The sequence below is a fragment of the Crotalus tigris genome, unplaced genomic scaffold (assembly GCF_016545835.1).
Source record: "Crotalus tigris isolate CLP2741 ecotype Arizona unplaced genomic scaffold, ASM1654583v1 scf7180000018965.556698, whole genome shotgun sequence".
Classification (NCBI taxonomy): domain Eukaryota; kingdom Metazoa; phylum Chordata; class Lepidosauria; order Squamata; family Viperidae; genus Crotalus; species Crotalus tigris.
Genome location: NW_024097301.1, coordinates 212,994 through 225,083, shown reverse-complemented (window position 1 = coordinate 225,083; position 12,090 = coordinate 212,994). Strand labels below are relative to the sequence as shown.

General features: G+C 45.2%; 1 protein-coding gene across 5 annotated transcripts in view; it reads right to left on the bottom strand.

Annotated features, from left to right (window-relative positions):
* LOC120314631 (solute carrier family 2, facilitated glucose transporter member 11-like) overlaps positions 1 to 12,090 on the bottom strand; it is a 68,672-nt gene that overhangs the window by 30,443 nt on the left and 26,139 nt on the right. For 4 of the 5 annotated variants that reach the window (XM_039357918.1, XM_039357919.1, XM_039357915.1 and 1 more), the window contains exon 2: positions 10,970 to 11,068. The exons of the other annotated variant lie outside the window; for it this stretch is intronic. In XM_039357918.1, coding sequence (XP_039213852.1) covers positions 10,970 to 11,068 — 99 coding nt within the window. The remainder of the gene's footprint in view (positions 1 to 10,969; positions 11,069 to 12,090) is intronic. 5 annotated transcript variants of the gene reach the window in all.

Below are 12,090 nucleotides of genomic sequence, written 5' to 3'. Positions count from 1 at the left end.
TAATAAATAAGAAGAAATAAGGCTGCTTTCATTTGAACCATAGATTATAGTGGGGACCTGGAGGGATTTTCTTTCACTGAAGATGAAAGAAAGTATATGAAAGAGAGGGAATAAAAAGCAAAGCAGAAAGGAATAAGAAGAGTGAGAAATGGCATGGAGGTTATAAGTTTCGTGTATCAGAAATAAAAAAAACAATTAAATCAGTTTTGAGAGAATAAATGGCAACAAATGGAAGATTCAAACTAGTTTTAAGGGAATAAAAGGAAATAAATGGAAGCATTAAACCACTTTAAACAATAAATGGAAGAATCAAAGCAGTTTATAAGCAGTTTATGAAGGGGAAGGGATGGAGATGGAGAAAGAAGGAGATTAAAGGGGAAGGAAGGAAGAAAGGAAGGAAGATTGAAGGGGAAAGGAAGGAGATGGAGAAGGAAGGAGATTGAAGGGGAAGGAAGGAAGGAAGGAAGGAACGAGAGAGAGATTGAAGGGGAAGGAAGGAAGGAAGGAAGATTGAAGGGGAAAGGAAGGAGATGGAGAAGGAAGGAGATTGAAGGGGAAGGAAGGAAGGAAGAAAGGAAGGAAGATTGAAGGGGAAAGGAAGGAGATGGAGTGAGATCATTCGGCGACACGGGGTGAGGTATCATCAGTACGCGGATGATACCCAATTATATATCTCCACCCCGTGTCCTTTCAGTGAAGCAGTCGACGTGATGTGCCGGTGCCTGGAAGAGGTGAGGGTCTGGATGGGGGTGAACAGGCTTAGACTCAACCCTGACAAGACCGAGTGGCTCTGGGTCTTGCCTCCCAAAGGCCAACTGGATGGTCCATCATTAGTCCTGGGGGGTAGGCAAATTTACCTCCCTCAGTGCAGGCACTCAACTTGGGTGTCCTCCTGGACTCACAGCTAAATTTGGAACAACATCTATCAGCTGTGGCCAGGGGAACCTTTGCCCAGGTTCGCCTGGTGCACCAGTTGCGGCCTTATTTGGACCGAGAGGCTTTACTCACAGTCACTCATGCCCTTGTCACCTCAAGACTGGATTACTGTAACGCGCTCTACATGGGGCTACCCTTGAAGGGCGTTCGGAGGCTGCAGTTGGTTCAGAACGCAGCCGCGAGAGCGATTGTGGGCGCGCCAAAGTACGCCCACGTGTCACCTATCCTCCGCGAGCGGCACTGGCTTCCTGTGGGTCTCCGGACGCAATTCAAGGTGTTGGTTATCACCTTTAAAGCCCTTCATGGCATAGGGCCAGGTTACTTACGGGACCGCATTCTGCCGCACAGCTCCCAGAGACCGGTGAGGTCCCATAGATTGGGCCTCCTTCAGGTCCCGTTGGCCAGACAATGTTGGCTGGCGGGCCCTCGGGGAAGGGCCTTTTCTGTGGTGGCTCCGACCTGGTGGAAACAACTTCCCCCCGAGGTTCGAACTACTCCCACCCTGCCGGCCTTTAAGAAAGCCATTAAAACTCTCCTGTTCCGGCAGGCCTGTGGCTGATGTCCCCGGGGGGGGGGGGCGGGATATGATCGGACTCGCGGTATGATTGTATTATTTTATTGTTTTATGACTCTGTACGCCGCCCTGAGTCCTTTGGGATTGGGCAGCATATAAATAAAATTAAATACAAATACAAAATAATTGAAGGGGAAGGAAGGAGAGAGATTGAAGGGGAAAGGATGGAGATGGAAGGAAGGAAGGAAGATTGAAGGGGAAAGGAAGGAAGGAAGGAAGGAAGGAAGGAAGGAAGGAAGGAAGGAAGGAAGGAAGGAAGGAGAGGGAGATTGAAGGGGAAGGGATGGAGTTGGAGATGGAAGGAGGGGAGGCACTGCCAAGGATGCACAAGCAGCTCTGCACAATTGCCCAGGGATGGGGGAGAGGCTCTGGCAGACAGCTTGGCGGAGAGCCAAGCGGTGGCACATCCGGGGCCTCGGAAGCTGCGTGGAGGATCTGCGTGCCTCGGAACCGCCGGCTGCCCTCTCACACCCACCAACAGCCCCCCATCCTCATCCTGGCACCTTTTGCCCTCTCCCAGCCGCCCCCGGGATCTGCCCGCCCCTCCAGCCTCCTGAGCGCCATCGCCCTCCGCACCGGCCAAAGTGTTGCCTGACATTATAGCTGATGGGCGCAGGAGGTAGGCATCGTGGCAGCCTCCCAGCCGCCTACTTCTTTGGCTGGAGCAGATGCCAGGGCTTGCATGGTTGCTGGCTGCAGGGAGCACGTCAGCGGCCCTTGAGGACCATGCAAGCCCTGGCAACTGCTCCAGCTGAAGAAGCAGCCCCGGCATCCTCCTGCTGGCCACAGCACAGCTGGTGATGCTCCACAGAGCCTTCCCGCGGGCGCCTGACCGCCCCAGGATCGAGGGGGAGGCCGGCCGGGAGCAGGGTCCGGAGAGGCATGGCCGCCTCGCCATTTCCATGCGGCGGGAGCCAGGCCTGCTTTCCCACAGGCGCAGTACTGGCATCCGCGGGCTGTGCCGGCCGCTGCTGACTCCTCACCCAAGCACGGCGGTTCCCAGCCAGCCACCGGCGTGGGCCCCGAAGACGCCGAGGAAGAAGGCGGGTCTGCAGAAAAGCTGCTGCACCCACTGCATCTCTCTTCCCACCCGACGGCAGCCCGGAGCTCCAACCCTGGTACTACGGCCGGCCTCCGACCAGCTCCCCACGGCCAGCCCTGAGATCAACAGGCGAGTCCCGCCCAGCGCCGCCTTGGCCCCGGCTGCCTCGCCCCCCGCGGCCGGGCTTCCCACGGGAGTTTCCACCACGCCAAGCGCTCTCTTCAGGCGGTGCCCACTTGCAAAGCGGGAGAGGCTGCCAATAACGCCGCCAGGGATGGTCCCGCCTGACTCCCAGGCCGAGGGGCGCCCCAGTTCCCGAGCGGCCGCGGCTGGAAGCGGCAAGCGCGTGTGCGGAGGGACCACGGGATGCCCGCCAGGTGCACTGGCCTCGGCCCCTTCCCACGAACAACCTGGAATGCCAGGAAACGCTTTGGCCGGTGCGGAGGGCGAAGGGGAGGCCGCCGCAGTGCCAAACTCCTGTGCCCACCAGCTGGGAGGTCTGGCAATGGAGCCGGCTGGCGTGGAGGGTGATGGGGAGGCGGTGGCTCGGTGGAAGTTGAACCTCTCCTCCCCCTCCTCTGCTCGCCGTCTCGCATCCTTCTACATTTGCCACAGCAAGACGCAGGGCAACCACCAGCTGGGCCACCAGCTGACCCAGCACAAGGGATGTAAGGCACCCGCCAAGCCCCACGCACACCAGCAACCCTCCCTGCGCCTGCCAACCTCCCACCTCCCACCCCTGGCCCTCTTTTACTTACTTTTAGTAGTTGCTCAGCAGGGAGGGAAGCTTTCCTTGCAGCACCATTTGCAGAATGGGACTTTTGGTGGGCTCAACAGGGCAGAGACAGCCTGGACAATTCCTATTGGCTTTTGAAAGCCAATAGAATTAGACCCTATTCAAGAGAGTCTATTCTATTGGCTTTCGATGTTGAGAGTTTGGAAAAAAATCAGAAAAGATCAACTAAGGCCTGGCTGCAGGACTTGGGTTAGGCTAGTCTATAGAATAGAATAGAATAGAATAGAATAGAATAGAATAGAATAGAATAGAATAGAATAGAATAGAGCTGGAAGGGACCTAGTCCCCTATTTCTTCTTTTCTTTAGATTAGCCAAACCCAAGTCCTGCAGCCGTTCTTCGGATGATGAGTTCCCCTTCAATTCCCTCATCTAAGTCATTGATGAAGATATTGAAGAGTCCTGGGCCTAAGACCCAGGACTTGTGGTACCCCACTGCTTACTTCTCTCCATATGGATGTAGTTCCATTGTGCACTACTCGTTGAGTATAGTTTGCCAGCCAGCTACAGTTCTATCTGGTAGTGATGTTATCTATTCCACCTTTTTCTAGCCATCTTTTTCCCTTTCGCTTTTAGAGTTAGATGATGCTGGGGGGGGGATGTGAATGAGAGTCTAGCTAGACATAACAACCCTAAACATAGCGTGAGAATCAAGGTTATTGAGCCCAGAGCTGATAAAGAATTAGCGGGCTGGTGAACTGGAGAGGAAGCCCATGCTTCAAGCTAAATGGGGAATGTGATTTATGACTGTTAATTGGAGGAGGGAATTATACTTTGATACTATGTGCCCAGGGAAGGGGAAATTCAGTTTTTGGCTTTGATTATGTAAGTGGTGATATTATGCTACTCGAATAAAAGATTCTTTAGGTGAACAATGCCTTAAAGTTCTTTTGAAGAGTTTCATCTGTTGGAACCATGACATTGTGGGTACTTAGTCTATCATTACATTTTCTCAGCAATTTATCTATCTGTGCAAAATGTAGGAACTGATATTCAATACTGAGGTGATGACAGGTCTGCAGTGGGAGGCAGACTTATCATATCATATCCAGAGACCAGGTCAACACCAAGACCTGGTCTCTGGAGCTTCAGAGGTCCTGACTCCTCCTGTTGCTGCTTAAAGCTGGGTCGGTTACTATAAAGCTTATCTCATCCATGACTTGATTGACCCTACTGACACGTGGTTCATGGTTCCTCTTTTGGAAATGTGCTTTTCTGGATAGCTCAAGTGTGGCATCAGGCATTATTCTGGGGTAGGGATAGGAGTGTAGCTAAGGGTCAAGCATCTCTGGGGCTTTTAGGAGTGCTGTTTGTGAAATTGGATCATAAGGATCAGCTGGGGCTGCTGCATATTTCCTTCCCTTCCTGTGGGTAACATTTTGGGCAAAATACTCTGGACTTTGGTGATGGAGGCATTCCCTAGAGTTATGGTGCTGGGAAAGTTCAACTTGGCTTCTCTGGGCCCAGAGCTGGAGGGAGCTTGGGATCATGGCAATCATGGACCTGATCCAAATTAATGGATCCAGCTCAAAGCAGTGGTCCCAAATTAGATCTGGTCTTTATCCTTGGGCAGTGGCAAGATTATTTAGAATTGGCCTCTGTCATGGACACATAATTCTCTCTTACCCCTACAGTTCTTTGTGGATACCCCTGTTGCAGAGAGGAGCAGTCTGTTTGATTATTCTGCCCCAGGCACCTGATGGGACCTAGTGGGACTTCTGAGAGAGATTGCAATTATTGTGCAGTTTGGCTAAGGCTCTGATGATGGATTGGAATGACCACATCTCTTGCTTGAGGGGTTTCAATTAGAAGACCTCCAAGGTCCCTTTCAGCTCTGTTATTCTGTATTCTACATGGCAAGGGCCTTTGACCAAATTGCCCCTGAGCATACTATACAGTACATAGACATCAACATACAAAGTATGAGGAATAAACAGGGTGAACTAGAAATTCAAGTAAATGAGGGCAGATATGATATTGTTGCCATTACGGAAACTTGGTGAGATGAAACCCATGAATGGAATATACAGCTAGAGGGATTTAAATTATTTAAAAGAAGCAGACCAAATAAAGAAGGTGGAGTTGCACTATATATAAGAAATAACTATATCTCTACAGAAATAGAGCAGAACAATGAAGAAAACCATCTTGAATGCATTTGGATCAATATAAAAGGGGGGAAATGACATTGCCATAGGCCACCCAACCAAATAGAGGAAATAGAAGCACTTTTTGCTAGTCAGCTAACTAAGGTACTGTATGTAGGAAGCACATCACAATAGTAATGGGGAATTTTAACTACCACAACATCAACTGGGAGACAAACTCTGCACCAAGTGGAAGATGAAACAGGTTCCTGACAAACCTAGCAGAAAACTTTATCTCCTCAAAAGTAGAGAAGGAAACTGGGGTGGTGGTCAGCCATGTTGGACTTAATTCTCACTAACAGGGATGAAATGATAGAAAGTATCAAAGCTACAGGAACCTTGGGGGGGGGAGTGATCATGCAATATTGGAGTACAACATTATACAAGCACAAGCAGTAGAACCAAGTCAAACTAGAGTCTTGGACTTTAAGAGAGCTTTCAATAAACTTAGAGAGAGTTTGAGAAGGATTCCATGGATGAGAATCCTCAAGGAGAAAACAGTTCAAGAAATCTGGGAAATTTTTGAAAAGTGAGATTATAAAAGCCCAGTCTACTACAATACCAACGAAGAAGAAAAATAACATCTCTCAAAAGAAACCAGCATGGCTGCACAAAGAACTCTCTGATAAACTGAAAGACAAGGACAAGTATAAAAAGTGATAAAGGGGGCACATAGCTAAGCCAGAATATCATCTCTAAAAAGAGAATTCTGAACTCCATTAACACTCGCTTTATTATATTTCCTGGCTATAAGAGTCACAAATATATGAAGTCACTACAGGTAGTCCTCAACTTACAACAACAATTCGGATCAGAATTTCAGTTGCTAAGCAATTGGTGGCAAAGTATAAATACATCCCTTAATGACAACAGTGTCTGCAGTGTGAGGACTTCCGGTGGATCTGCGCGGCGATGGTGGCTACTTTTTAGCCGTCCTCCTGGGTAAGTGTAATGAATCGCTATGAACAGCGTACATCAGCTGTTCAGCGGTTCAAAATCCCCCTCCCGGGCAAAGGGGGGGAAAGAGGGTTATCTGAATAGTGGTAGAGCCTCTTATGTACCCCCAATTTCTTTTTTTGGGGGGTGACAGAGTGCTCCCACGGAGTTCAGACTGTCTCCGCTTCCCAGCTGCTTTTGTCCCTAGGGACAAAACAAGCCGTTGCAATCACCTCCGCACTTAAAGGGACCTGGTGAGTTTTTTTTAGAAGCGGACAGAGTTGATTAGAGGATTTACTTTTTGCTTTCTTTGATTTTATATGTATTTTAAGTTTAAAGGTTTATTTTCATGTTTATATTTTCTCCTTTTACTTTTTACTTTGTGCTGAAAGGGAAAGTAAAATGGCGATCGGCAGACTTTCTAGCGTTTTTTTTTCTGGGAAGCTAGAATGGCGATCGGCTTCTTTTACTTTCTCTTTTTTTTTCTTTTTAATGATTGGATGGATCTTAGAAGCATTATTATTTTTGTTGTTTAACTTTTTAAACATGATTGTTTTTGTTTGACTTTTTTGCTTTGTCTTTTGTATTTTTAAAAGGCAGGCTTTTTGGTGTTTTCTCTCCCCCCCCTTTTTTTCTTTTTAATGATTGGAACGGATATTTTAATTCCTTTTTTTTTCTTCTTCTTTTCTAACTCCCTTTTTTATCATTATAAAGATTTTCTTTTGAGGGAGTTATGATTTTTTTGAAGGAATTTTTGTAATTCTCAAGAAGGAGTAAAGTTTTTTTTTTTTTTTTAAGATGGCTCCAAAGCGTCCAGGGACTTTTACAGTTCTTAAATCAATAGTTTCACCCTCTTCTGTGGTCCAACCAGCAATTGTGAAGGATTTGCAAGACATGATGGGAAATGTTACAATTCAAATTAGGGCAGAAATGAAAAAGATTTTAGAGGAAAATAACAAGATTTTGAGGCAAGACATAGTTTTGGCTTTAAAAGGAGTTGCTTCTGTTATTGAAAAGTTGAATTCCCGTGTGGAAGAAGTAGTTGAAAAAGTGGAATTAATGGAGGGAAAAATTGAAAGTATGGAAAAGGAAATGGAAAATGAGATTCTTATGCTTCAATATTGACAAATGGAATATGCCTTAAGAATTAGAGGCTTGGGAGAGTCCTTGCAAGGAGATCTGAAAGAGATGGTTGCAAAGGACTTTGCTGTGATTTTGAATAAAGAAAAAAAGGAAATACTTAGTGAAATTGAAAAATTATTTCGAGTTAATTCTGTGGTGGCAGTGCAAAAGAATTTGCCAAGAGATGTGGTAATTTACTTTGGGAAAAGATCTCTACGCAATGAAATTATACAAGCTTTTTATAAGAAGAGATTTCAAATTGCTTCACAAGATGTTATAATTTTAAAGGAGATCCCATCTAAAATTTTAAGAAGAAGAAAGGAGTTTGCTTTTTTAGCGAATGAACTTAAAAAGAGACGAATTTCGTTCAGATGGGATGTTCCGATTGGAATGGTGGTGAACTACCTGGGGATATCTTATAGACTTAATACTGCTTCTCAAGCAAAAGATTTTTATACTTCGGTCTTGGGGATATGTTCATCGTCATCTATTAAGTTTAAAACCTTGGAAGAAAAGAATGTAGAATTACAGTTTGAAGACCCTAAAATTGGGGAACCTTTGCCTGAGAGATCTCAACACGTTCAGATTGAGGAGCAGAAGATAACTTGTGTATCACATAACTGTAAAGAAAAGCAACAACAGAAGAAGATTAAGGAAGTTTCACATCTAGTGGTTTCTGAATCTGTGGGAGAAGCAAGACTTATAAAGCCTTTGGAGCAATCTTCAAGGATGGAATTGTTGTCTGAAATGAAAAATGGGAAATCTCAGCTTGAGGAGTTTCAACAAGTTGAGAGGAAGGGGCAGAGGACAATTCGTGCAACATATAATTGTAAAGAAAAAGACAAACAGAATAAGGAGTTTAAGGAATCCCCACATGTATTGGCTTCTGAGTTGTTGGGAGATCCAGAAATTTTGGAGCAATCTTTAAAGCCAGATCTCAAAGCACTTCTCTTGAGTTTGATAAGGTTAAAGACGAATATTCAAAATTAGAGAATGATAAGGATGGAGAATGAAAATGGACAATCGAGATTGATAATAATAATATCAGTATGATAATGGATGGAGAATGAAAATGGACAATTGAGACTGATAAGGATTGTGGTTTTTTTGTGGATGGAATTTGTTATTGGTGAAGATTTAAATGTTAAATGTGTTTATTGTGGATGGAATTTCTTATTGATAAAGATTTAAATGTGTATAAGGGATTTTTTAAGTTTTAAGTAATGTTTAAATTTGTGTTTTGGGGGAGTTTATAAAAATGATAATAATATTAGCATGATATTAGAAGGTTTGGAGTATACTATAATGTGTTTAGTGTCTGGGTTTATTTATTTTTTTTTTCTAATTATTATTACTATTTTTAAGATGGAATTTGATTAAATGTGTATAAGGTGATTCTAATGTTTAAAGTTTTAAGTAATGTTTAAATTTGTGTTTATGTTTAAATTTGTGTTTTGGAGGGAGTATAACTCGTTTAACTAAATGTATTTAGATTTGTTTATGATTTATATTAGATTTTATATTATAGTTATAGATGTTCAAAGAAAGTAGTGCTTAAAATTGTGTTTTGGGAGGAATTTATGTAGAATGGTGGATAATATTATAAGCATGATTAGAAGATGTTCAGAGTATATTATAATGTGTTTAATGATTATTATTTTTTAGAGATAATCTATTTAATTTAGAATATTATGATTTGTTTAGGATTTATATGTGTTTTAAGTTTTATATGTGTTTTAAGTTTTTTCTTTTTTTCTTTTTCTTTTTTGAAATATTTTGGATAAGCCCGTAATCAACTCTGGGAGGTCCAGGGGAGGGTTAGGGAGGTTTGGGGAGTTGGGGGAGGGTACGGGAGGCTGGGGGGGTTTGGGGAGGGGATTTGTCTTGTAAAATTTGAAAAATTTTCAATAATAATAAAAAAAACAGTGTCTGCAGTGTGAGTTCAGGAGAGTGCATGAGGCTGCAAGGAAGTGTGAGTTGAGAAGAGGAGGGAGGGGCTGCATGAGAGGTGCTGCACAATTTGCGTTTGTGTGTGAGAGTATGAGGGCTTGCACAAGAGGTGCTGTGTGGGTCAAATAAGGTGCACAGGTGTGCATGAGAGTGCACAGGGTTACGCAAGAGGTCCTGCATGGGTTGAGGACGGGTATGCAAGAATGTGTGGGGATGTATAGGTGTGCATGAGAGGTGCTGTGCAGATCAGAGAGAGAGAGAGAGAGAGAGAGCACAAGTGTGCAAGGGTGTGTGTGTGAGGTGCCACGTGTGCCTTGGAGGGTGGATGGGAATGCACAGGAGGCACCAGGCAGTTTGGGGAGGTTGCACAAGGGTGCAATGAGGAAGGTGTGTGTGGGATGTGCAAATGTCCAATCTAGCACAGAAAGGCTAGGAGAGGGTGCACAGGTGGGGGTTATTTACCCCAGCAACTTGCAAGCTTCCCTGCTGGCTTCCTCACTGATTTTCTGGGGAAGCCAACCAGAAAGTTTGCAGAGGGATTGCGGGGTGCTTGGCTACCAGTTGAAAGTGCACATGGGTTGCCAAGCACCCAGATCATGATATGAGATTATGGGGATGTTGGAATGGCAGAGACCTCTAAGGCCTGTAACTGCCATAACCTGGAAGGGTTGCTGACTAAATGGTTGTAGGTCAAGGATTGCCTGTAGATACCAGATAGGGATGAAATATGGCTGTCTCATCTCAGAATCTGTTGTTCTGTTACCAAATGCATCGTGGTGAAGATGCTATTTATAAAATCAGGGAACTCATGGGTTTTGTGTCACCAGCCCTTCAGCATCTCTGAACTCATCAGATGCCCATGAAGAGGGAAGATTCTAGTAACAATTCAGTCACATTGACCCCCCAGGAAGGCATCCTGTCACCAGCTGCAGCCTTATTGGGAATCCTCAGAGATGTGATTGGTCAGTTATTCTATGGGGTTCTCACCAGTGGTTGGATTCAGCCAGTTCACACCACTTCAGCAGAACAGGTAGCTAATTTTTTGTTGCCCAGGCCCAGAATAGACTTCCGGAAACAGAATCCACACAGAGAATTGGTTGTTCACATATTTGAATCCCACCACTGGTTCACACTCTCTACCACACAGGATATTCATTGTATAAAAAACAGAGAAATTTCTACACCTCCCCCCCCAGATAGAAGTCATGTGAGGATGGGTGGCATATATTGTGCTGATAGAGCTGCCAATGAGAGATGATCTTTGGCCCAGCAGAGTAGCCCAGGTGAATGAGAGTGAAGCTGGAGAAGAACACCAAGAGGAGAGGAGAGCGTGCACTAGGATTTGTGTGTTCAGCGACTGTTTCAGTAGATTGAAAACGTCTGCTAATAGAGGCCTTCCCAGCTCTCTTAAAGCCATATTGTGCTTTGGGACTGCAGATACTGAGTTGCAAAAGCTTCTGTGGCTTACCTGGGATGGATAGGTGATCACAGAGACCTGGAAGCCAATAAGGAGGGTTCCACTCATTCCTAATACAATCACCATTTGGAACAGTTGCCGGTACTGCACCTGGAAAGACAACACCCCGTCTACATAGAGAAAAGTAAAGTCTTACACTTAGGCAAGAAAAACCAAAAGGATGCATATAGATTGGGTGAAACCAGTCTTAATACCAGCAACTGTGAGAGGTATCTTGGACTCTTAGTGGACAATCAATTAAATATGAGCCAAAAGCGTGCCGTGGCAGCCCAAAAAGCCAATGCAATCTTAAGTTGCATTAACAGAGGGGTTCAATCAAAATCGCGTGAGGTACTAATACCACTCTATAAAGCCTTAGTAAACCACACCTAGAATACTGCAACCAATTTTGGTACCCACACTATAAAAAAGATGTTGAGACTCTAGAAAAAGTGCAGAGAAGGTGCCAAATAGTCTCTAATGTTTCTTTTATTTCAGGAATGCCAGCAGTTTCACATAGCCTCCAAACAATGGAGCTTGCTCCCTTTTCCCCTGTAGGGGTCTCCCAATACCCAGAGTTATTCTCAGTCTCACCATGCTTGCAGCCAAAAGTCCTTCAAGCAAGCTGGCTATTGTTTAACATAAGGCACGCCCACTCTGATCTGCGGAAAAACTCTGGCAAAAATTCCAAGGAGAAGTGTCAGGAGTTCCAAATACAAGTGGCTGACCAGCAGGAAAATGAATAGTTGTCTGCCACACCTCTTCATCTCCGCCCCTTCCCTTTAATCCACAACTGAGGATGGGAATACATTAGCAGCGGTGACTCTTCCACCCCATAACCTCTTGCTGTTCTCCTCAGCTTCTGCCGCACCCATGCATCAATCACTGGCCCTTCTCTCCTGACTCAACCTTTCCATCTGGGGGCTGGCAGACAGCCCAGGCTCTGCCTCTGTTCCTGGCTGTGACAGCTCCATTCCTTTGTAACCCAGCGCCCATTCCCGTGCTTCCTCATCTGAATCGGCCACTGAGTTCTCCAGCGGCCAACAGGCCATAACAAAAAGACTGAACTGCTATCTGTCCGAAATGCTGTAAGGTCTGTTGCTTGGGCTGGAGTAGATGACTGCAAGGTCCCT